We start from the raw sequence: 26,513 nt of genomic DNA on the forward strand, positions 1-26,513 counted from the left end.
GGTCTCCTGTGCCCATCCTGCCCCATGGGGGCTGGCCTCTCACCCGCTCCTCCACATGGGCACAGCGCTGGGGCACGTGGAAAGCTGGCCAGCCCGCCGTCACCGTGCAGCACCCCATGCCTGCACGTGCACACAGACACTCCCCCACAGAGACTCTGCCACGCATGGCACCAACCACATCTCACATCTTTCTGAGTCTGCCACATTTTTTCACCAAATCCATCATCTTCTAAATTACCCAGGAGGTGAAAACTCCTCCCATTTAAATTAAAAAAATCCATTAAAATGTAAATAGTAATCTTCCAAACGGTGTATCAGATATTTGATTTCACCTTATTAACTACTCAAATTTGGATGCCAAGCTGTCCATGCCAAACAGAGGCAGGTAGGAGACCTCAGAGACAGACGATCTGAGGTAACCTCCTGGAAGCCCAGCACATGGTCAAACGTTTAGCCTCTCAGTTGCTATATTGGACTTGATCGCCTTCCAGAAAGCTGTCTTCCTCCCTGCGCGTTCTCAGTGAAATGTTACAACCCACATCTGTACAATGCCTGGGTCTGCGGTCTGAAATATCTGCTTGACTCTATCCTTCGAGATAGCTGGATAAACAAGGGCAACGTAACAGTGTCTATCACTTTGACAGGGACTGGCTCTTTTTGGTGTCTAAGCAGCGAGCCATGGACAGTCTTGTAATAAGATTTACTTACTAATCAGGAACAGCAACTGGCTGTGGTTAAGCTATTCCTCCTTACCTGTGCCCCAGTCTATTTTCTCTAAGGATGCTTAATGTTCTTTGTAAATAAGCTTTTTTTTTGTTTTTGTATATAAACTTTGAGTTTATCTGAGTGTCTTCTTGGCTCAGCACATTGGGGTAGAAATACTGCACGAGCAGGAGGACTCTTGAGAGCCTGAAACTGATTCCTCTTATTGTGCTGGAAATGCTGCCTTCAGGCTTTCCACTTCTAAACCTATATGCAACCTCAAACTCAAAAACCAAAATGGGAAAAGGTAAATGAAACTGCATTTGAACTCTTCTAAATCTCTGAAGAGATTCAACGTCTGTTTGCGGCTGGTTAGTTTGATCTATATTTCATTTTAACCCAGCTACTTAACTCACAACTAGCTAAAATAAAATGGGCTTGGCCTTCACCATGGTGTCAAGTCAGTCTGTCATTAAGGCCCCGTGGAAACCATGGTGCAGACATTTAGTGCTGAGGTCTCCCATGGCTCTAATAAAGAGGACTACAAGAGCAGGAGAGGAGCTGCGAGAGATACAGCTGCCTGCCTTCTGACTCAAGCATGGATGGATGGAGGAAATTGGCTGGGGTTTCTACTAGCAAAGCCTCTGCCTGCTATGTCCTTAGAGCCAGACAAAAGACTCTTCGATCTAACTGCAGCTTTCCCAGCTGAAAATGGATATCTATGGCTTGATGTTTGGGAGACAACTAGCCATTTGTCACAATGAGATATTAGGTCCTTACAGGAGATTACACGTGGCAGCACAGTGCTAGGCAAAGAGCCACAGAGCTGCTGTGGCAAGTAGGACCAGAAGCACTAAAGCCTTACCCCTGACTAAGCTCATCTTTGATCACAGTGGCCAAGTCATGTTCCCTCACTTACTTCTAAAAAATGTTTGCCAGCATCTAATGCAGGCTATTCCTGTTCACTAAAACTGGCTGGGAAGTTGGTGTGGCTGGTTTCCTGGCAGTTTCCCTGGGAATACCCACCAGATGCTATAGGCAGCTTGTCCCTGGTGGAGCCTGCCAAGGAGCAGTGGAGGTGAGAATTAATACATGAGAACCCCTGGGAAGGTTTGGGTCAGGAAAGGAACACAAGTTCAGGTGTTTTTCTGGTCTGGTTTGATTGTCCCTACTAGATCCACTAAAAAGCAGATTTTGGCTGAAGGCCTTCTGTTGCACCCTAATGGCCCTGTATCTGGCCAGTATTTCCATGTTGACTGTTTGCAAGGACAAACCGAGTCCCAGCACATCGCTCAGCAGTGAAGGGCCCCCCAGCCTGATGGGGCAAGCATCTCTTGTAATGGACATCTTCCAGAGCCCCATCTTGGGGCTCCATTCCTCTCCCCAGGGCTGTCAGTTTGTTCATGCCCTCATGCAGCATGTTTGTGGCATGCGGGGCCATGCGCTAGGACGCTAAAAGCATTGCAACTATTTTGTCTAAGAAAAGAATTAATAAATCAAACCACCACCATCATCAGATGCAAGCAGCACATTAAGCCACAGGGCTACCCTCGGGACTGGCCTTCACGCACGCAGTAAGCATTGCAGCTGTTTACTCACTGCATCCCTCTGTCACAACACGAGCTCCCGCTCAGTGCTTGGGAGACCTTTGCCTTGCAGAGCGTGATGGGGACTCTGCGTGGAGGAGGATTTTCTCCCCAGCCAAGTAAACAGGTAATGCTTTACATCAGGCTTGTAGAGGACAATTCCAGGGTGTTGGCAACCCAAGACTTAAGGTACCGCCAAAGAGGTAATGAAGCAAAACAGCCTCTTGTACCTCATGGAAACAAAACCAAAGGAAAACGAAAGTCTTGCTTTGGGAGCAGGCAGGGCTCAGAAAGATTTTGGTTTGTAACGCAGTCTACCGACCAGACAGGTATATCTCCTTACTCCTGCGCTTTTTCTCCAAGCGTCTCAGCCGCTTCTCCTCCCGACGCCGGGCCTCCTCCGCCTCCTGGTGCTGTCGGCACTTGTGAAAGTTCTCCACCACCACCCCCACAAACATGTTGAGCACGAAGAAGCTGACGATGAGCAGGAAGGAGATGAAGTAGAGAAGCATCCAAGGGTTATGGTTCTGGATGGGCTAGAGAGAAGAGAAGCAGCATAGACAAGATGTGTATAAGTCAGGATATTGGGCACTCTGTAGCAACAAGACAGCACAGTACACTTTTGTGGGGAGGAGGAGAGGGCTGGGAAGAGTTAGGAGATTTTTCCCAAAACAGTTTCCTCTCATTCCCTTTTTCACTGACTAGAATTTCACTTTTGTTGTAAAACCTGTCCTAGCCTCCGTAAGTTGGCTTACAGGATTTAATTATTTTGGCATTTATTTCATACAGCTTAAGATAAATCTCAGTGGATGTGCATCATCCCACCTGCGAGATCATTTTAGTTAAAGACAGGCTCCAGCTTATTTTTTTTTGAGATGTGGGCGCATGGTTAATGTTTCTCAGTTGTTATGAGATCTTCAGAAGCAGGGGAAAATTAAGTACAAAGTGTTACTTAGCTACTCATCTAAGACTCTCGACTTTCCTTTGCAAATGCCATATAACACACAAACTTAACAATGTCTCTTACACAACATTCCTGGCTGTTTCCCATATCATGCGAGTTTTCTGTTATTCATAGAATCACAGAGTCATAGAATAGTTTGGGTTGGAAGGGACCTTTAAAGGTCATCTAGTCCAATCCCTCTACCATGGGCAGGGACATCTTCAAGTAGATCAGGTTGCTCAGAGCCCTGTCCAACCTGATCTTGAATGTTTCCAGGGATGGGGCATCTACCACCTCTCTGGGCAACCTGTGCCAGTGTTTCACCACCCTCATTGTAAAAAATTTCTTCCTTATACCTAGTCTAAATCTACCTTCTTTTAGTTTAAAACCATTCCCCCTTGTCCTGTTGCAACACTCCCTGCTAAAAAATTTGCTGACATCTTTCTTATAAGCCTTCTGTGAAGCCGCAGTGCAATGGCACGTGTGGCCCTCCTCAAGTAACATCATGCTAATTAAAAACCCCATCAGTGCTTGTTTGTGTACTACATGGGGCGCAGCCACTGTAAAAGCTATTCAGTGGAGAATGGAAAACCTTGGCAGCCCAATGGGCAGTCAGGACCTCAAGAAGGTCCTATAGCTCTGCTCCTTCTTGGGACTTCAAAAACACCAGAGTCACCCAGGCATGAGACTTCTGAGAGCAACACATCTGGACTCTGCAGTACATTTACCTGTTGGTCAATACCCACGGCATCCAAACCATCGTACATGATGTTCACCCAGCCATCTTTGGAGGAGAGGACAAACAAGGACATGAGGGCCTATAAGAAAACAAACAAACAAACAGAAAAGATTGGTCTTGCATTTTAGTCCCCAGAAAATAAACTAACAACAGACAATGCTCAGCAAACCCAATCCACAGCTCATAACACATCATCTGACATGGAGATGGTGGAGATATGCAACATATTGTGGCTTGCTTTTACCTATCTCCACATCTGGCTTAAAAGTGAGCAAACTATGATTGTTAACGCTCCTTTTCCCTCACATATAGGCTGACTTTTGCTCAGAAACATCAGGCTTAGTGGTCACCAAAGCATGATTAAAAATCAGTATGTCAGGCTGGCCCAATGTCATGGGGTTTTAAAAAGCAATAATATATGCCAGCTCCTACTATGGGCTGTCTTGCTTTTCAGCCAGTATAAAGCACCTTATTTTTTTCATGTGCAAACATAACAGCTAGACGTCAAGAGACTAAAAGTGACAGTTGAGGTCCATACAGGAGGGACTGCATGCAAAAGCAGTGGTTTTAAGACAACACTCTCCTATAACCAAGGAATTGTATAACCCTAGGAAGTCTGGCTGCAAGAGATCAAGAGGTGACCAGATCCATTTTTACCCGGTTAGGGTTGCTTCTGACAGATGAATGCCTATGTCATTCTTGGAAACTTCCTATGACGGAGGTTCCACACCCTCCTCAAGGAATACATTTTAAGTGCTCATCCATTAAAAACTGGTACAGAAAATCCCTGCAATGAGGACTTTACCTGTCCCAAATTGTCAAAATTGTACTTCCGCCGAACCCATTTGTAACGTGCGTTAGCGCAGTCAGTCTTCGTAGTGATGTTTTTTACATCAGGACCATCACAGTAGTAGAACTTGCCTTTAAAAAGCTGTATTTGAGAAGCAACAAAAAAAGAAAAAACAAAAAAGAAGCAGCTTTGAAAACTCTGTCCCCTGATTTATCTTTCTTTCCCCTAGTAGCATTGTTCAAATTCCTTTCCTTTCCTTCCAGCTCAGATACCTGTCTTAACACACATGGCAGGAAACTTCAGGCCCTGAGACATTGTTGTGTATTGCCTCAGACACAGAAAGGTGGTGATGATCCTGCAGGCCTGCCCTGTCTTGTTGGGAAGATGACAATCTCCCCTCTGAGGAAGAGATATTATATACATCCTAGCACACAGAGCCAGGAGGGATCTTGGGAATTTGTCTTTTCCTTCCCTCACCTCAGGCAGGCTTAGCTGGTGTTGTGTTGTCATCAGGGAGGTCTGCCCTTCCAATCCTGAGAATCTTCCAACGAGCAGATGCCAACCCCACCCCGGAGTGTTTCTTCTAGGGCCTAGCTCTTCTTTCCTAACACCTAACTGAAATCTTCCTTTGGAGAGATTTAAGCTCATTACTTCCACCTTAACCCCAGGTGGTGAGAAAAACAGCTTTTCTTTTGCAGCAGTCACTTACATATGGCCGTGGTGAGGAAAATACTCTACCTGGACCCCTAAAATCCCAAAGATAATGAAGAAAGCACAGCAGATGAGAACAATATTCCCAATAGGCCTCAAGGAGGAGATCAAAGTTTCTACCACCAGCTTCAGACCTGGGGCTCTGCTGATGACTCTGGAAAAAATGGCAAAATGGTAAAGCTTTTAATTTGTATGCATCCCCTGTTATTATATGGTTGCTTTTCCTCCTCTGCTTGGGCTGCAGTAAAGCTAACACAACCCTCCTCCACCTGCAAGCAGCATTCAGAGACAATTAGTGACTTCTTTGGACAACCAGAACATTCACAGTCACATTAGCTGGAATTAAAAAAGTGCAAGACACACTGTCAGCAGGGTGTTGGGCAATTGCTTACTAATAACAGTGAGGAGGGAATACTCTCTACGGGCAGAATATCATAGAGGTTCCCACTACAGGGTTATTTGTACCTCAGTCCAGAGAGCTGATCCCCTCTAACGTGTCTCTGATCCAAGCAGAGGGGCACTCACCAGGCAGGACCCTGCTTCCTAACACAACATGTGTAAAACAGCTTCACAGTGGTACTAGAGAGCCTGTCTTGTCCTCCTTCTACAGGCATAAGTGCTCACCTGCCCTACTGGCCCAGGCTCCAGGACAACTTTTCAAACAAAGTAATTTCAATTTGTTTCCTAATTAGTTTCTGAACTGACTCTTAGCTAACAGGAACTTGTGTTCAACAGCTCCACAGCCAAAGAGTCATCCCATTAAAAAGCAGCTTGCTTGCTTGCTGTGAGAGGCCAGGCATCCTCTGAGCACGGCCTGAAGCAGCTTTTGGGTATTATAGAGAACAAGTGTTTTCCTTTCCTGTATGAGTGCCTGGAGAACGGCTCTCCCATGGGCGTGTGAAAAATGTGTTTGCACACATAAGTGTAACTAGCCCAAGCAAGCTTTTCTGGGAAGGTGGGTGTATTGACTGAAGAACATAAAAGTTTTTTTTAGGAGGGGCCTGTAGAGGGGAGAGGGTATGAGTCCTTGCAGGTAGCTTGAGCTCGCATGGCTAATGATGCTTTCACGCCTGCCTAACACAGAAAAGAGGAGAGTTGTATGCTGCAGGGACAAAGCATTTAAACAGGGTCCTGTTTGGCAGCAAATAATGTGGCAGTCTGAACTGCACCTACTAAGTGTTAGGAATGGTCCCTGGAGTAATCCTAGAAGAGGCTGTCATAAGTGAAGGTGTCGTGAGAGGTGATGAATTTCTCTCTATTAATAGGATCTGGCCTAGTTATTCTCCAAGACCAATTCCCTTTTTTCCCCTTACGTTTACTTATGAATTGCCTATGCCCTGATTTCTGTTCCTAGTTCTGTGTGTTAGACAGTTCTGTGTGCCCCGAGGCGCTGCCAGGCCAAGGCTTGTCCAGGGTGACCCAGCGTGGCTCCTGGTGAGCCAGCACTGCATCGGGACCCCGATACCACCAGCAGAACAGAGTGTGGGAGCAAGAGAGGAGACAGAAACACTCACAAAGTTACTTGTCACTAAGGAAATACAGAGCAGCAGACAAATAGCTGTTGTTCTTGTGGTCATGGGCCTAAACAAGATTGCCTCTTCCTATTACTCTCATAAGCAATCAGCTTTTCATCAGAAAGCCTACAGGTCTCAGGAGGTGCCTATCTTATTTCCTCTGAAATTTCATGAAAAAAGGCTTGTGTTTCTTGCCAAGCAGGATGGAAATAGAACAGGAGCCGTGAGCTGATAAAAATTCCCCAAGCATTAACACTCTTTGTTATTGCATAATCATAAAAAAAAAGACAAATTCTCTTTTTTCCTTTTCTCAGATACTGAAAGCGTCTCCCCTTCCTCTTCCTAGCTGAGAGCTAAATTGTTTTGCAGTAATGTTAGATATGCAGGCATGGGAGAACAGGTATAGATGCTGGAGCTTATCAAATTATTGTCAGCACCTGTTCAGTTGCAAATTTTCTCCCAGCCAACGCGACCTCTTTGCTTGGGAATGACTGTGAGGTTGTGCAGTTTAACAAGGAGCCAGACCTATTTGTAAAACAGTGATAAAAATGCAGCGTGGAGGAGGCATTCACTGCACTAACTGCCTGAGTACGATAACACCCCGCACTCCAAACTCCATCCGCTCTTTTCCATGCTGGCGAAGACGAATTATATTATAACTAATTTCACTGTTTTCAAACAGTTTCACTAGATAAGAGCTCCCCAAAGAGGATTCTACCCATACTATGTTTCAGCTTTTTGCGTTATTAAGCAAGACCTTGATGGATCATGTGCATTTTTTCAAAATCCTTGATGTGTCAACACAAAGCAAACTCAGCCACTCTATTGGTGAATATACCGGAGAGGTCTCAAGGTCCGCAGAAGCCTCAAAACACGAAGGACACCCAGGATCTTAGCTCCGCCTGCCGATGCCATGGAGACAATTATGTCAATGATAGATACAAAGACCAGGACTCCATCCAGGACGTTCCAGCTGCTCTGCAGATACGTGTTCTCCCCAGAAAAAAAGCCAAGAGCTACCACCTACAGCCAGGAGAAGAGAGACATTTAAATCTTCACCCAGATCATAACTATGCCATGTTCTGGTCTTTGCCAGGCCTCACTATGGGCCATGGGATGAAGATGTAATTACCTTAACCATCATTTCAGCCACAAAGATTGCTGTGAAGATGTAATTAGAAACACTTAGAAATATCCTTTCCTGTAAAACACAGAAAAACAAAAAGAGGCAAGTTATTTAAGACGTTAGAAAACAAACATCCTTCATCTTGCAGGGTTTTGCCCTGAAAAGACTAAGGTTTGGATGCTGCATCAAGGAAGAAAAAGACTCAGGTACTCACCGTGCTGTGTGGGTCTATGTCTGGTCGCTCCAGTGCTATAGTGATGCAGTTGAGAAATATGAAGACAAGCACCACGTGATCGAACATTTTGTGGGCAATGACCTTCTGGCACATCACTCGGAACCTGAAAAATGACGGGGAGAAAAATACCCTTCAGATGTTTGGGTCAGCAAGAGACTCCCACCCGAACGGCATGTCCTCGAAAGTCTTCAGCATCTGTGCGACCAGCATCAGCCCAGGGGGTAAGCTAGTCTCTCCACACGCTTCAGCCATTATTATCAATGCAGTAAACAAGATGTAATAACAGCTATTCTTAAGGCTGGTTAAACCACCCTTCTTCCTAGACAAGCATGGAGTGAACCATGCAACAATTCTGCCTACATGTAAAAGAAAAAGTTACCTAAAAATCAGGAATTGGATTTCTAAAACTCTCAGTGCTTCTGCATCAGAGAGGGATTTTTCTCAAGGGAAGGCTAGCTAGAAATGTAGTATTCCATTACCACAGAAACCTGGTGGGCTGGCATTTCACTGGGATTTCTTACCGATTCTGTGGGGAAAACAAGTAGAGGGACCAGTCTTCATGACTCTTGCACCACTGTGGTTTGTAGGGCTCCAGGACTTTACGAATTCGGTAGCAGTAACTCTGGATAGAAAAGAAGAAACACCTTTTCTTCCTCTTTTATTTTCCTGCCTCTTCTTTTTGTGAAAGGGGGTGGTACACGGCATTTCATAGCGCCTGTAGGGAGTCACGGCTTTTGGGACGGAGATGTGGCAGGCATTGTCACATTTGTCCAACAAAACAGGGAGGAAAGGGGTGGAAGAAAGGGACTGCTGTACAGTGAGATATGAACATAACAAAGCAAGACTTTCTAGGCAGGTATCATTTTGAGATCCAAAGTTCTGTCAAAACCAAGAAGGCCTCAAACAACCAAAAAGTTAAATAGAGAAACTTTCAAGCCTTCGAGATGCCAAACAGCTCTTGTGAGCAAAGACATTAGCTAGCTGTTGTGTCTACAAGTCTATTTTGGAGGCATCGTGGGCCGGGGGACAATCTCAACCAGTCCAAAAACTAGGCAAATGCATGCACAACCCCTTGCAGTTTTACCTTGTTAGAGACCACTGCAAGATAACAGCTCAACCCATTAGCTAAACAAAAAAACATTTTGGGAAGTGGATGCCCATCCCTCAGATCTGGATTCATTTTGTCTACACTAGCCATCAGGCAGTAACACATTTCAAAGCTTGATTTTTAATCAGCCTTCTTGGAGTGGAAAAGCCACTTAAAGCATGAGAGCCCAATTTCCCCCTCAACTCACATCCTCCATATCATCCTCATAGTCCATGGCATCCTCCTTGTGGTTGTCGACACGCAGGAAAAACTCGCTGGGGACGTGAACCATCTTGCCATTGCAGTCTTGGTACTCAGCAGGCAGAACGGCCATGGGGCTGATACTGAGCGAGTGGCGCATGGTGGGCAACTGGAGCAGCTCAGGCAGGTCCAGGGAGCTGCGGTAGTCCAGGGACTCTGCCTGGCGGTGCAACGAGGGCCTGCTGACCGTGCTAGACTTGGCGTCGTCAGAGTCATCGTCTGTGCTGCCTTTCCCCTCCCCGGAGAGCAAGGACTCTCTTTCTCCTGACTGGTTCTTCTTCTTAAGGCTCGGGGCTCTGCCCAGGCTATTCCAGCTTGAGCGTCGGCTTCCCCAGTTGCTGCTGGTGCCCCAGTTGGCGCAAGGGGAACTGCGGAGGCTGGACTGAGAGAGGAGAAAGACATTTGAGGGTTTGTTTGCAGGAGAAAGCGAAAGGATATGGCATTTTGCCCAGACTGGATGACCCTTCTCGTTGCCATCATGTCTTCCCCTTCCAGCTTTCTTCACTGCACCTATTTCATCATGCCAATGCCTTGAGATGGGAGCACCCAGCTAAGCCCACTCTGAAGGTACTCTTTGAACTACACCTGTAGCACAGCTACCAATCCTCTGTGCTGCATGACTTTCTACTGTCCTGGCAACATTAACTGTGCATAAAAAATGAACCCAAAGACACTATTGCTGAAGTGGCATTTTCTTTCCTCATGGTCAAGTGGTTTCAGCACACAACTTCCCTGGCTTCCAAAGGGGCTCTGGCACCTGAGTCACCCAAGTGCCTATTGGAAATTGTGCCCCTATTTGCATTACTTTCTCTTCAATTTGCTGTATAAGGAGATGGAATGAATGTTTCTCTTACAGCAAATTTCTGGCACTGATCAGTGTGTCAGTGCACTTTGGCTGGTAGGTAGTTGCCAGGATGAGAGCACTTAAGGTCAGATCCGAAAAGCTAGAAGGGAAACTCCTTTTTCCTCTATGGTTCCTCCCAGCACAAAATGAGGCAAACTGCCTTCCTCCTTCTCAGTGTTGGCCAGGTCTCCTCTGACTGCTTCATCTTCCTTTGGCTAGTGGCACTGATATGCTCTCAGAGAAAGGATTCAGATGATGAACAACCCTCTCCAGCAACTCACAATCCCATGAAACCCCAAGGCAAACAACAGTCATCTCTATTTTCTTTTCAAAAGCATTACCTTGACTAAGCAGCTTACCAAAGGGGATAGTGGCTCTGCCTCTGTGTGAAGTGTCTTCACGGTCTGCTGCCTTGATTTGAACATGATATTGCAGTTACAGAGCAGAGGAATGGGATAGATAAGCAGCAGCAGAAATCCACTTTGTCTATTAACTCTGCTCCCTCTGTTTTCATAGAGCTGCCCTCCCACTCCCCTGTTGCAGGCAAAATTCAATCAGTTGCCAAAGCAGTCAGCTCCAGCCAGATCTCTGCTCCATGAGCAATCGGTCAGCTCATACCTTGTTTCCTCTGTTTCCCCTCCAGTGGGGCTGGGGCTGCTGTACTGTAACTGGAGCTCAGCTGCTATGTTGGTAAGGACAAATGTTTCATTTCCCCTTGAGACAAGGTGGATTCAAGATGCAAGCCTAAAACACTGTGAGGGGAAACAGGCCTCATCCTCACAGGAACACTTGACAGCTTTTCCACAACACCACAAAATGGCCAGTGTGGTTGGCAAAAGATGCCTGCTCCTCCTCAGAGGGGTTTGCTGGAATAACTGCATGAACTTATGACTTGTCTCAGGTTGCGTCTCTCCAGTGAGGTGGCTTGGCATGGACTTCCAATCAGATACTAGGCAGGAAAACACTGAATCCCAGTACATCCCCATCTCCCCTCTTCATATACTCACTGTCCTTGACTGTTATCTTGTCACTCTCCTACCCCAGCATAGCACACTCATTCATTTCTCCCTCTTGACTCTGTTCTCCTCCTGCCTATCCACATACTTCTCATCTCTATCACTCTCGTTTTTATCTTCCAGCAACGCATGCGTGCACACACACACGCGCGCACAAACACACACATATATATAACCTGTGCTGCTTGCAGGCACTTGAGGGAGAGTTGTTAGCAATAGGAACGTACCAAGGACTTCTGATCATAGCTCAAGGGGTCTAGCGAAGCGTTACTCCCTCTCCTCGAGTCCACAAAAGTGTGCACTGAATCCATGTGTGGGGAACACTTCGGTGTGGGCATTGGTGTGGCAGCAGTGCGCATGATTATAGGAGGTGGCAGGCTTCCCCTGCCCTCCAGGTGTCCATTTGGGGTGACGGCAAGGGAGTACATCTTCATCTCTGGAGAGAAGGGGAGAGAGAATACGAGGTGAATGCTCAGCTACAGCTACAGAAATCACTCTTCAAAATGGATATCGCTCCTTGGGTCTTCTAGGAACTCTGCCAAATGGAGATGAAATGTTGTGGGCAATAAGATCACCCCCACCACATTGAAAGGCATAAGGCAAATGTCACAACCTTTTAAAACCTGCCTGGACTCAGAACTCATTGGCCTCCAAAGCTTCTTTTGCTCACTGTTTCTTGGGATTTAGAAAGTGGAGTTACAGTTTTGGGGGACTGGGAGAGAGTTTCCAGGGAAAGGACATTAAGGACTGGCTAAATTCACCCTAGGAAGTTGATCTCTTCTTCTTGTCATAGTTTTACACAGAGATTTTTATGCAGTTCTGATGTGCTCTAAGTTCCCTCATGGGGAAGGCACTAAGCAAACATTAGTCATTGTCTTTAGTCATCTGTTCAGGGGACAAGAAATGGAAGTTGCTTTTACACATCCACCCGTCTAGAAGAGTAAACTTCCTGTAATCTAATGGCACATCTCTGTTGTAATTGCAGAAAGCATCTATTTCAGCTGTATGGCAAGTACAGACTGCAAAAACCGTATTCACACTGAAGACAAACCAGACATAGCACCTCCAGCCCTATGGAGTGCTGTAATACTCAAAACCAAAAGCCTAACTTTAAACACAAAACTAAAGTTGAACTAGCTCCTGTTTTACTGGGCTTAGTGGGTTCTGGTTTAATAACTCCAGAATCAGTCTTAAAGAGGGGGAAGGATGGGACCATCTGCGACCAGCAGGAAAGAAGTACAAGTCTGCAGTGAGAAATCCAAGTGAGTGCATTACCCCTGCTATTTTTCTTCCACTGGCTGCTTTTGTAATGCAGTATGCTTCTATTGTATCATCTGTTTAGTTGCTGGCTTGTGCACAAATACCTGATCTGCACCACAGAAGTCCACGGGAACACTGCCATTTATTTTGAAGGGTGGAAGATCCAGCTCAAAATTTGCTAATCTGCAATACATGTTCCTCTTGCCAGTGTATCTGTTTACAGACCAACAGCATTGTAATAGAATTGTTAATGTCCTTATGCTGTTTAGTCACCGGTTGGCACCTATGAGGCTTATGGAGACACACAATTACTCATGGACTTTGACTGATGGCAAGCTCAGCCATGTTTTCTATTCCTGTATTACCTGAGAAGAGGTGACAATATTTCTTTCCCCTAGAACTCTCTTACTATTTGAAGCTGCTCAGCAAATAGCTGGTGCAAAGCTGGTGCATAGTTGGTGCTGTGGGTTCCTTGCCAACTATTTGCAATGGACATTCATTTGATCACATGGTGTTTGGAATTTGTTGCTTCATCTGCAGACTGAGCAGCTCCATCACCTTGCTGTGATCCAGCTTTGTCTCAGCTTCCCCAACAAATTAATTCTGCCCCTTCCTCAGCTGAATTCCATCTGCTCACCACAATCAATATCATTTCCTTAGCTGAAACGAATCCTGGTTTAGAAGCATTTAAAGCAATCCTAACAGGAGCCCAAGCCGAGAATCAAAGTACAGAGGAACTAAACTGGCTCCTGTTTACCATCATGCTTATTCACTCTGTTAAAATATGTGATCCCTTCCTGTCCCCTATCTGGTTGCAAACTCTATAGAGTGAAGGCTGTCACCTACTATTCCATGTTTATAGTACACTAGTACCATGTGGCCTTACCTCAAATCAACTGCCAGGCCCTCCTGTAACACAAATGAACAGCAACATTTCCATCAATCAAACCTCACCTAAATGCATTTGTGTGAGAAACCAAAAAGAACAGATGAGAACATGATTGATTTGAAAAGCTGCTGAGAAGAAGTGTGAGAATATTGCTGTCAGCAAACCATTCTGTGGTAATGATACAGAAGAAATGATGAGACATATCTAAATATTCTAGTACAGTTTAAATTAGAAAAACATCTGTTTAAAGGAAATATCAATGCTCATTTAGCTTTCCCAACACTTTTTGCATAGTTGCTCTGTTAACATAGCTATCAGATTAATTGCCAAATAAAACGGATTCTTCCACTTTCCCCCATAAGCTGCTATGAAAAGATGACTGTGGAAGCAGAGTTGTAGCCCTCAGATTCCCAGGAAAATGTAAAGACAAAATCCTACCTGTTGCTCGGAGGTCTTTTAGCTTCTCAAAATCATCATCGAAGTTGGCAGATGTCTTGTCCTCATCTGTGTCTGACCTATTGGCATCACCCTGCAGAGAGAAGGAGGATAATTAACAGACCCGATTCATTTAAACTTTAGCACAAAGGCCATTTGGATTACTTAGCAGCTCAGAGATACCTCAGCTCCCCATGGTTATTTTAAGTATGGCCCCAAGAACTAGGAGGGCAGAATGCCAAATTCCCTCTGACACTGCCCTGGGGATTAACCCCAGGTAAGTCCCTCTTCTTTGTTTTGATTAATTTTTATACTTGGACAGAAAGGATGATGTTGTGATTGTGACTACTGTTCCTGCAATGTCGTTGTGTTTCCTACACTGCGCCCAGCCTCACTGAACAGTGTATCCCAGGGGAGAACATGAAAGTGCAGCTGTAATCAGAGGAGTGACTAAGAAAAATTGGCATTGTGGGGTTCCATATTTGCACTCTTCATGATCCCATCTGAAAGCACTTAGGTTTTAATGTCAAAGGACGTTGAAGGGTTTTTCTTCTTTATTTGACAGCACTGTAAATTTCACTTAGATCTGAAAACGCAGCCCCGATTTGCTTTCTTCACGCTGGCTGGTAATCGCACTTGTATTGGGAAATCTCTTGGTAACATTGAAGCTGAGGCAGAAGGGAATGAGGCCAGCTTGCCTGGCAGCACAGCATCATCTCAGGACAGAGAACAGCCAACCACCCTCAGACGTCCAGTTATTTTTCCCTTTCATACATATCTGCCTCTGCTACCAAAAATGATGAGCCTAAATAATGTATAAGCTTGGGACAGAAGAGCTACTGTCATGTTCTCCTTTGCAGGGGAAGGTCTGCAGAGAGGAGAGATTCCAGCAGCCTGTCGGCATGGCTCTGGCTTGATTCATCAAGATTGCAGAACAGCCGTGCAAATTGATATCAAATGGTTGGATTAAAGCAGCTGATCACAGAAAAAGGAGCACAGTTCCTTAACTGATGCCTGAACAAATCACCATGGTTTCTAGAGACATGGTGCTGAAGTGGCAGTGAACTTAATTTCATCTGTGATGTATTGCTAACTGGTGCAGCCCAACAGACAGGATGACTGAAAGGCTTAAGCTGCCTTATTCATCTTCTCTGTTTTGGAGCAGAAGCACTAGTGCAGAGTAGATGAAAGATTTGCAAATTTTGGAAGGTTTGTCTGCTTTTCCAGAGCAGCTCTGGGGTAGATTTCAAAATGACATGGGAACAATGTAAGCTCAAATATGCAATTATGGTCCTGTTTGAAGTCTGGCTGCTTCTTGTCCTAAACACAAATGTACTAAAAATGGTTTTGTGGCCATTTAAGCCTATTCTCTTCTAGGGATACTCCTGCCAAACTTGCCCCACAAGCAGATCAGAACCTGAGATCAAGCTGAGACTGTGTACTGTGATTTACAGTACAATTTTTAGCGTCCTTGCTGAAATGCTGCTGATGGTCCAGAGCTTAGAGCTCTGATATGCACCCTCTTAGCTGCACAAGTCTCCCAGAAGTCACTCTCCATCTAAGTAAAAGAAACACCTGAGCAGAGGGAGGAGAAGTGCACCTCAGTGTCTTCTGCTAAGAGCATCACCCTCTAAGAGGGCAAAGTCAAAGAGGTCAAAACAAGAATTTCTGCCATATTCCCAACATACCAACAGAACAAGGGATGACAAAAGAAAACCCAGCTCCACCAATACTTCTTCCTGGGAGTTATCTAAGGAGACTGTAAACATCTTTGGCTTACAACCAGAGCTAAGTTATGCATTTATAAGTGCAAGACTTGAATCGAGCCCTGGTAGCTGAAATACAGCCCTGAGAAGGGTTTTCTGTAACACAGCTAATACCTCACTATGAGACAACTGTCAAGCCCATAGGCTTAATGTCAGGATTTATAATAAATGGAAGTGGAGAGCAAAATGTGCCCTGCAAATGTCATGCCTGTGGTTGCTGGCCTTTTCTGAGGCAGCACTGAGTGAAAACTACTCCTTAAACACATTTAAATCATTGTCCGTAACAGTTCCGAAAGGAGCCATTAAGCGTGAGCAAGAAAACAACAGCCATTTGGCTAGGTCTGTAATCATGCACTCAGAGAGTATTGCATGAGGCTGCCCATTTCTGGCCTCAAATTAGCAGGTGATTCAACCTCTAAGAGAGCAGGTAAGGAATGGGATCTGTACTGTACAAAGATACCTGCAAGCTGCCAGGTTGTCGAGGAGAGAAAACTTTCTTCTGCCCTAAAGCAATCAGGAACAAAGGATGCAAACTGCTGGACCAGGGCTCTCTGTGCCTAAATGCAAGATTGCTTGAGCAGGAGCAGTTTCCAGTCAGTTGGATCACAATGCTGGTTATCGTTCATTTGGGTTTCCCTGGCATGTTCTCTCTTTCCACCCAGATTTGCTGGTTGGTGGAATCTGAGGATATCTGACACGTCTGGCTACTGAATACTCTGAGCTACCATATGGCCAACTGTATTGGTTGCTTCTGCACTCAGTTCAGGAAAATCTATTACTTTAGCACAGACTTTAGTCTGCTACGCCTGTGTCGTTTTCTAGCAGAACTGAGGTCCAGCACAACCGCTCTGAATACAGCTACAACTTTCCTAGAGGAAAACCCCTTCTGGGTTGGAAGACAGCAGCTACTGCAGAGCCTTTAGAAATACTGGCAATTCCTTTGCTTTGGTCTTGTTAGGTTAGTGGCTAAAATGTCCACCTCCATCTGCAACAGGTTGCACTAGAACAAGAATATAGCAAAGGTGTTACAGTATCCAGAGCAAAGCCAGGAGATGCTGAGATCAGTGACACTGAGAAAACTACAGGAATTTGGAAGTAAACAGTGTCAGCATGAGCTCTAGTCACTGACACATGGAATATAGGCTTCTCTTGGAAAAAGACCTTCTTGCTCTTCTTGGTTGGCTGTACTGGATCTTCAGGGCATGGACCACATTGTACAAGACATTAAAATGCCCACTAATGCAGTGCAGAACTGTTCATTTTGAAAGCGATGAGCTGGACTACTTGTGTCTTCTCTGTGCGTGCAGGTAGCACTCACCACCCTCAGAATCCATGAAACAGTCCTGAGCAATGTAGATCAGGGTTGTTTTTTTCCAAACTGGGGCTTGTCTCCTGTTGTTTCAATAATTTTCCTCTGCTAGAGCTGCGAGGAAGCTAGGAGGGGTGTTTTAATAATGAATCTATGCAGACATCCTTGAAAGACATAGATGTGGCTGTGCTGGCTTGAGAGAAGGGAATTTTTGGTCCATGAATATTTCAATTATATTCTATGGCCAGCGAAGGTTCATCTAAGTGTGATCTAAACACGGCAAATGAGAGCACGATACCATTTCTGGGGAAAAAAACAAAAAGTGAAAAAAAAAAATCCTATAAAAATAATTTCTTCCTTTCCCTTGGGAGCTAAGGCGGTGAAAACTGAAGCCATTTTCTCATTTTCTTTCTGAGTCTGTGTGTCTCTGAAGCCAATCCAGCACTAAGCAAACTTTCCCTTCTTGATGGTTGCAGAAATAAAAAAGTAATAATTAAAAAATCCCAAAGCGCGACGTAAGCCCTTTTGATGCCACTATTCTTAGCGTTAACTGGGACCGGATGATTTTTGGTAAGTCTCAAAATCATTTCTATTTGCTCTAGGACTTCGAAAAAAGTAATTTTTTCTGGATAATATATATGTGCACATACATGGTTATATTTACAACCAAAACCGATCATCCTCACTTAAAATGTCCCCCAAATGGACTTGCTGTGATCTGAAAGGAAGATGGAGAAGAGCAGGATAGGGCAGGGGATGGCTGGTTTCACTCTCTCAGGATGCTGAAAGCGGATCTGGAGTGGACTTGCCAGTGGGGAGAAAAACTGCCGCAGGGGCCCCCCACTCACACCAGTACTATACCACTTACACCACTCATACCAGTGTGGCCTGCTGCTCTGGATCATGTGGCACAGGATTGCCTGCACAGCTGCTAAGGTTCCTGCCTCGTTCAGATCAGGACATGGCATATCACTTTTGACTGAGAAATAAAATCATTTCTCTAATCCTTTCCCTGTGAGATGAGATGAGATGCCCACAGTTTGTCATAAATTCCCTGCTCAGTGACCTGACAGAGACATTATTTTCAGGTGTAGGTAAAAATCTCTTTAGCATTTATATGTCCTACATCATCCTAAGTATCTCAAAATTTAATGTTTGTAACCTTGCAACACAGCTTTTGAACAGCTGTGCTACTAGCCTTAAATAACACATAAGGGACGGAGTAACAAGGAAAGGCCTGGATTGAGAGCCAGTTCACACCCTACCTGGTCCGCATGACTAGCACTGGCTAGATACATTGAAGACCTGAGGCCCACCATGAAGAAACACAAAACACAGGACATATGGAAGATTTGGTGAGTTAAATTAATCCTAAATTATTTCCTCTAGGTCACACAACAGACCCTGTAGCAGATCAACAAAAGTGGTGGTCTCCCACATCCCATGCCAGTCCAGTGGGCCTTATTTGCCAAAATAGATTCACAAGAGCTTCACATGCCCAACCCAGCTCATCTACGCCCCTCAAGTTTAAATTTAGGGCTGCTTGCATGGCTACATGTTTGCACTGACATGGATTCATCCCTACACTCTTGCCTACATACACTTCTCAGTTTTCTTACTCCCTCTGCTCAGATCTCTTACCTCTGCCTGGAAGCCTTCCACCAAAATGGCAACAAGAAGGTTGAAGAGCACATAATTGCCGAAGGTCATCAGGGCCACAAAGTAGAGTGCTGCCCATGATGATGTAGATGCCATCCCATTGTACAGTACCACGTTCCAGTCCTCTTGAGTGAGGATCTGCAGAGAGGTGAAGGGGAAGACTCTCTGATTACTCCACTCCTCTCATGCACAGCAGCTGCATTCAAATACTGACTCATCCATTTCTTCCTCTCCTTTTGACCTTTTCTGAGCATAATCATTAGCAGGTCTCATGAGATGAGAGAGCAAAACATTCCTTTATTTAGATCTTTGCATGTGAGAGCTCTCTCCTGGCCAAACCTCCCCTCTCTGCAGGAAGATCTAGCACACCGCTGCCCATAGAGATGACAAGTTCAGATCCTAGATATGGTTACATGAAGGATGCGCTGGTATGAGTCCCATTATTTGGTTGCGGTATTGACTCCTTTGATAACCATCAGAAGATAACAGACCTGAGGCCAGAGCTGTTGTCTCCTTTTGGGCTGCTCCTTATAAGACATCTGGAGCTGAAGGAAAGGGTAGGGGATATGATATTTGATGAGATAAATGACATTGGGTGGCTCAAGAAACTCAGGGAAGCAAAGTGGTTTCCAAAAGCACTGACAAGCTGGGCAAAAAAATACACATCTTTGCAAAGCCTTGCTCCAAGGGACCTTCCTCAGGGATTCCCACTCTCCTAGCTTTCCTGGAGCTCAAAAATCCTGGGGCCTAAGAAAATGGATGACAGATTCATGCTCCACATTAATTCATGCTTACAATGAAAATGGCCTCTAACCCTCCTAAAAACAAGGTAGCTTTGGGGATGGGAATGCAGTCAGATGCACTCAGTCATGCCACTCATTAACCTTCATGGGATGTAGTCATTGTGCTCTGTGCCAACTCTATTTCCCAAGGGACTGTTAGAATAAATGCAGGAATCTGTATTTATGCTGGTAAAAGAAAAATGTGAACTTGTGAGACTAATGCTGATTTGTCCTTGCTCCTTTGTAAGAAGGAAAACTTCACAAGAAGTTATATTCTTCACAGTGAAGACTCTGGACTGGTTTCTACCTTGAGTGATATGTGGTGAACACCTACTCTGCATTTAGAAACTTAGCTTAACATTGTTTACATTGTGCTGCACTTGGGCTCTACAGACTGAGCTTTTAAACAGAAAAGACTAATCTTTATATTTAGAATGTCCTAGAAATCGCAGCTTATTGCTCCATTGTGGAATATGCCAGTAATTTAAAGCACATAACAGATCTTGTCTGCAGAGGAGTCTTTATATAAAAAGACTTTCCCAGCATATATACCAGCAACTGCACCTCTGATTTGTCACAGTATTTGTCACTCCCAGTTAAATGAAATTGTTTGCGAAGTGCACTTTTGGGGCAGTGAAGGCAAGTAAGGACACAGAGATCTACAGAATAGGAGGAGCATGGACAGTAGACTGTGAGTTTTGATCTTACTGATTATATGAAAGGAAAATAAGGGTGGATTTCCAGGCCTTCTTAGACTTCACTTTTACTGAAAACAGATATGCACAGTGATGATTTTGAGTAGATTGCTTCTCTGTCAGGGCTTATAGAAACCAGCTAACTCAGAAACAAGATCACTTTGCCCTAATAACTCTACAGTGCCGACTCAGTCCAAATTTGACACCTATTGGAATAGGTTTTTTTTAAAAGTGAAATAACTTGTCCAGGTGGTCTACATTAAAACTTCCCGGAGGATACAGAGCTTACCTGAAATACGGTCACAATGGCCCAAAGTAAGGAATCAAAATTCTTTCTATCTGGAACTGTGTCTCCCGTATCAGTTTTCAGGCTGAACTTGCATCCAAAAAGATGCATTCCGAGAATGCTAGAGTGGAAAAAAAGGGAGACGGAAGAAACACATTATTGTATGAAATATGGTTGCAGGGAGGATTGCAGTGATTTTTTGGACACTTTCCCCCCTGCAGTGTTTTGTGTGCCAGTGGTATCTCCCAGGAAGAAGGGCTCTGCTCCACCACTGACATGATCACTGGTCAAACCCTGCCATTTGGTTCTCCTGTGTCACATTTCATTACAATTGTCTACCTACACTGAAGTCAAATCAGGGATCTTCTTTGTCTAGAAAATGACAAACCATATTGCCAGCTCCCTAATCCAACCGGTTTCCAAGAACAGGATCCTGAGGAGCATTATAGGGTTAAACAGACAGAAGTCTCGGAGCCTGTACAACCTCCATCTCAAATACAACACTGGTACAGCCCAGTTACTGACAGCTTCCTGAGACACAGCTAAATAAGCCTCCCAGGAACTCCAGAGCAATTGTTGCCTGTTTGTGTACTTCATTCATCTACAGAATTACAGTACTGCATGAAAAACTGAGATTAAAAAGAGGTAAATAGTCTGTTGAGTGTCTGCTTGTCAGTCTATTGTGAGCACTTCTATCATGTAGGCAGCCTAGAAAATGCGATATATCGTTATTCTAACCTACATATTACTTAAGCAAGCTGAACAACTAATCGAAGAAGAGCTGCAGGCTCTGGTACCTGAAGATAAAGATGAAGAGCATGAGCAACATGCAGAAGGTGGCTACATTGTCCATTGTCTTCATCAGAACCACCAGCTGGCGACGGAGGGCGGGCATGAAACGTACCAGTTTCAGCACCCGGAGCAGCCGAAAAGTTCGTAGCACAGAGAGGCCTCCGTCCGACTGGCCGATGATCTCCCAGACACTGCAGGAACATCAGAAGAGAACTAAAAACAGCAGTACTGTAGTATGAAAGCCCTGAGCAGGCTGGTTTCTTACAGGCTATCACACCATTTAAGCCCTAAAGGGGTAGTTTATTTGCCTGCTACTTTCTTACTTCTGAAAAACACCTTCACTTCCCAGTTGTGCAGACACACATGCTCATGCACAACCTACATCCTTTATAGCTGGTTTCTTGATTCTTTAATTCCCTCGCTTTCTGTGGCTCTTCACAATACAGCATGTCTCCTGCTAGTCCTCATCACTACAATCAGTCACAAGCCTAGCCCCAAAATGTGGATCACAATTTTGTACCAAGCTAATATCCAGAGGGATATTAGGGAACATTTGTTGGGGTGGGTTGGTTTGATCAGGCCACAGACTGGCCTTTGTTCTGGGCCTCTATTGCTATTCACTTCTCCTAATCAAACGGATGGGCCAACTGAAGCCAAGAGCACTATCCTGGTTTTTAGACCTTCTATGTCTCCCTTGGTTTCTCTGTCCCAAATTACTGATCAAGGGGTGACAGCACTGCTAGAAAGAATCCCAGCACAGAGAGGTGCTGCACAAGCTTCTCACCCACATGCTGTGACATCTCCAGTTTAGGCTGGGATAGTGTTCCCCTGGCAGAGGACAGCAGAACAGTGCCCTCTCTTACCCTCCTGCTTGCCCTATTCCGGCCCGAGTTATGTGTTAATTTGGGAGAGGGAGTGCACGCTGCTGGGATATGGACACTCACAGTACTCCTTTCCCAGGACCAGCCATTCTGCACTTCAGTGGAAAATTGACCACAGTGCCAGATGTGTAAATAGACTTTGTTCTCCATCTGCCAGGTCCATTTACTTTGGACAACCCTTCTAATGACAGGAATCTAAAAGGCCAGCATAATTATAGCACATCATAGCCAGTGAGCCCTGGATTAACACATCCCACGTCATTCCTGTTCCCCATCCCACTCCCCAACTGGTCTGAGCCCTCGGCAGAAAAGCCACAGTGGAGAAAGAACTGGCAGTGACCTGATGACAACTATGATCCCGTCAAAGATGTTGTACGGGTTCTTGATGTAGCCGAAGAGGCCAAAGGCAAGGAGTTTCAGGAGCATCTCCAGGGCAAACATGCTTGTGAAGACAATGTTACTGATCTCCAAGGCGTTGGTCAACTCGTCCGGCTATAGGGCAAAAAAGCAACATGGTCAAACAGATGCACAGAGGAAATGGCTAAGTTTGCTATGTTCCTCCTGCTCTGGGATTTGTGCTAATGATGCACAAATGCTACATCTTCCTGTGTTCCTTCTGGAGAGCCAAGGAGGCAGATAAGTGTCTGAGGGGAACAGCAGACAAGCCTCATGGACAGTCCCTGTGAGTCTTACTGGAAACACAGAATCCCAGCCCATTTCTGGAGCAGTTGCAGAACAACTGTGTCCAATACATGGCCCCAGAAAACTAAAGCTATGCAAAGGAGAGGGCTTGCTCACCGTTGCAAGATACAATTATTCAGGTGAATGGCTAGTGTGGCTTGTAAGGCTTCTATTTGGACTTGCATTAGTCAGGCTGTTTTTATTGCACTAACACCAGCAGAGCTTTATGGATACTGCTATATCCAAAGCAGGATCACTGTCAATACAGCATAGCTCTACTCATATACAAACAAAGCACTTTTCTTGCAGACATCTCTTAAGAGAATTAAGAAAACAAATACCAGTGAAAGTCAGTAGGATCAATAGTTTTATCTCCCTTGAGAATTTATCTCCCTTTGGAAATTGTCCCCAAAAAACCCCAAGATGATTTTTCCTTCTGAAGTTCTGGTTAGTAACGTAGAACAGATTTTGTTAAAATGACAGCAGTATGGCCCTAAGTGTCAGGATTCCCTCCAGGATTAGTGTGAGTTTCTCTGAGTGTACAAAACTGCATGCAATTTAAATTCAAGATCTGATTTTTCCATTCCCCTCCTCTATCACCAGCACCAAATTACCTTGGGCTACAATCTTGCTTTTCAGATAGAGCCTTAGATGTTCCTTTCCTGGGAAGCACAGCAATGTCTGCCCAGCACCCAGGCTCCAAAACGTGGCACAGCAGGGACAGGTGCAAAAGGTGGGATGGGGTTTGCTCACTTATTGGAGCTACTCCCTCAAACAGCACCAGGCTCTGCAATGCGCATTTTTAATGCTCAAGGCCTGTTCCTTTGCAAAAAAAAGTCTTTTTCATTTCCTCAGTGTAATAATATTGTCTAGAAAAAGGTGTTATTTTTCATATCTGACTCATCTTCTGACTGATAATAGCTTCCTTTATTCCCCATCCGTCATTAGACACTATGTTAAAAGTTGGCAGTTTCTTGGGGATGTTGTTGCATTATTTGAGGCTCTGAAGGGAGAAGACCATTGTAATACCGTGGCACAGCCCCATTTAACTCCACACTCTGCAAACCGAATCCTTGGCAATTGAAGGAGAGGGTGAAAGAGTTAACTCGAATGCAGGAAGAGCCCACACTATAGGCAGCGACAGTCTGTGGGCTGCTAATGAACCATCATTCATAGGCTAAACTACTTTATGCAACAGACTGTCTTTTGCTCAACCATTTATCCATGAGAAAGAGCACTAAGAGCCTCAGTCCTCATGATTATAATCCATATACACTAATTACTAAGGGACACGAGGGGAAGGACTATGCAATTTTCAGTTCTTTAGTCTCTAGCAAGGGGTGGCCCAGATGGCTGCACAGTGCACCCGAACAGCACGATCACCGGGCTGCCCTCCTTACACCTTCCTTGCTGCAGGGACAGCGATTCCCTCCCTCACATCAATCAGTGCTCGTCCGTGCTACTCCCTTCCCTGATGATGCCAGAGCAACCTGGGCAGAGGTCTTCCCTTGGCAAAGAAAATACAGCTGAAGAAAAGGGCTGCTCTAGGATGGCATCTAACCAGCTCCCCAACAGAGGCTGAGCCTGAAATAGCCCTGCGGGCTTCCAGGCGCCTGTCCCGCTGTAAGCCACAGCGGTGACAGGACACCATGCTAGCAGTGTCCTCGAGCTATTTGTCAGGAGCAGCGTGTGGCTGGCACGTTCGGACTCCCCTCAGCCGGGGTTATACAAGGGCATTCTTGACAAGAAGCAAAATAACTTGCTAAATTCTTGTGTCCCTCCAGGCAGCAGACTGAGGGCTCCCTGGGACAGGGTGTTCATGGCAGGCCGAGGATGGCTTGTTAAGCGTGTTGAAGCTGGGAAATTAATGACACAACCATCAGCAAGGAAGCTGCAGCTTGGGCAGCTTTGAAAGGACAGAGTTGTTCTGTAGCACTTTCTGTTGGGAAACATAGAGAACCTACCCATTGCGACCTACAGTACCTTGTAGTCTGCAATACAGCAGCAGTCTCATCCGCTAAAGTAAAACTTAATTCAGAGTTCTCCAAGTTCACCTTGCTGCTGCCAGATGTGCTGCCAAAAGTCACAATTTTATCATGAAAATTGGAATAGCTGGTGATCATTTCAAAATCTCTAATCCTGGAGTTATGCGAATATGACAGGACAATCTCAGGAGTCATTACCAAAAAAGTCAGTGGCCAGCCTGAAAAGCCTAAGCTGAACGAACTTAAAAACACCCTCAGGCAAATATAAAGAATTTGTAAGCTGTTATTCTCTAAAATGCCATGTTTTCTAAGCTAACCCCAAGATTCTTCTGTGGCCTGTTGAACACCTGGCACTGCAACCAGTTAATCTGCCAATATCATTGCTTGAATTGATTTGCCAATTTCCTTTGACAATTGCTTGCTCTCCAGCGCTGTAACTTTTCCTTCATATATGAGTTCAGAAAGTACAGGAGAAAACCCACAGCCATCTCTCAGAGGAGGGGGGAGAGGGCACGAGGAAGAGGGAAAGGAGAGGATAAGGAGATGGCCCAGAGGAGATCATCAATAGCTGTGACGAGCAGCTGATCCAGCAGATCAAGATGACGGGGGGACGCCTGGGCAAGGTTGATGGACAGCAGGCTGACACTGCAAAGCCAATCATGCTTCAGACAAGAGATCCTCATTATCCTATAGTGATCAGATTTGGTGTGAGGCAGAACTAATTCGACGACAAGGACTGCTGTAACGCGAGACGTTTGGAGTGCAATCCTGCAGTGACACGGAGGCAGAACCCACTGGGCAAAGACAAGGATGGATAGCCCTGCGTGCTGGCTAAGCTGCTGATGTGAGCTTTTGTATTATTAGAGTGGAAGCTGAACAGCAGATGAGTCAAGCATCCAGTGATACAGCCTTCAAATGCAATTACCTTCTTTCAACACCAGCTGGAGCCTAGAAAACAGCCTGCCATAGATATTTTTACGGCTTATGAAATGGTTTGTTGCGTAGAGCACAATTCAATTCCCACTTCTCTCACTCCCTGATGAGCAAAGATCTAGGAGGAGGATCAAGGAAGAAACACTTGAAAGCCAAGATGGATTTGGCCATTCCCCTGGAGTCAGCCACTAGGAGACACTGTTGTTTTGTTCAAATTTAAGCCAACCCCAGAGCAGGAATTTTTCCAGAAGCCTTTTTCTCTGGGAAAAACAAAATGTTGATTTGCTGAAAACAAAACTTCATGGCAAGGATTATTTTTGTCAAACTTCCTGACTGGAAGAAAATGAAGTTGTAACAAAGCTTTAAAATTGCTGCAATGTCTTGTTTTGACCTTCTCTCTGAAAAGGAAATTTCAGGCTTTTTGCTTGAGATGTGGTTGTGTCACAAAATGCAACTTCCTTTCTAGCAAGGAATGGTTAACAAACAAAGGTTGGCATCAAAATGATGCCCTTCCAAGACAGTAGTTCTAAAGTGGTATTTTTGCTTTTTGCCAAATACTTCGTAAACCTTAACAACTCTGACATTTGCCTACCATAGGGCTCCAAA

At 45.0% G+C, this 26,513-nt stretch overlaps 1 protein-coding gene across 1 annotated transcript in view; it reads right to left on the reverse strand.

The window, feature by feature from the left end:
- The window catches only part of CACNA1H (calcium channel, voltage-dependent, T type, alpha 1H subunit), a gene marked incomplete at both ends in the record, with an annotated part of 82,377 nt that overhangs the window by 31,157 nt on the left and 24,707 nt on the right, over positions 1–26,513 (reverse strand). The window contains 15 exons of the mRNA XM_009583407.1: positions 2,611–2,824; positions 3,960–4,049; positions 4,776–4,901; positions 5,499–5,625; positions 7,824–8,008; positions 8,118–8,186; positions 8,326–8,449; positions 8,868–8,968; positions 9,642–10,076; positions 11,782–11,990; positions 14,142–14,232; positions 18,855–19,010; positions 20,639–20,756; positions 21,433–21,618; positions 22,649–22,800. Coding sequence (XP_009581702.1) covers positions 2,611–2,824; positions 3,960–4,049; positions 4,776–4,901; positions 5,499–5,625; positions 7,824–8,008; positions 8,118–8,186; positions 8,326–8,449; positions 8,868–8,968; positions 9,642–10,076; positions 11,782–11,990; positions 14,142–14,232; positions 18,855–19,010; positions 20,639–20,756; positions 21,433–21,618; positions 22,649–22,800 — 2,383 coding nt within the window. The remainder of the gene's footprint in view (positions 1–2,610; positions 2,825–3,959; positions 4,050–4,775; positions 4,902–5,498; positions 5,626–7,823; positions 8,009–8,117; positions 8,187–8,325; positions 8,450–8,867; positions 8,969–9,641; positions 10,077–11,781; positions 11,991–14,141; positions 14,233–18,854; positions 19,011–20,638; positions 20,757–21,432; positions 21,619–22,648; positions 22,801–26,513) is intronic.

The sequence above is a fragment of the Fulmarus glacialis genome, unplaced genomic scaffold (assembly GCF_000690835.1).
Source record: "Fulmarus glacialis isolate BGI_N327 unplaced genomic scaffold, ASM69083v1 scaffold27888, whole genome shotgun sequence".
Lineage (NCBI taxonomy): Eukaryota > Metazoa > Chordata > Aves > Procellariiformes > Procellariidae > Fulmarus > Fulmarus glacialis.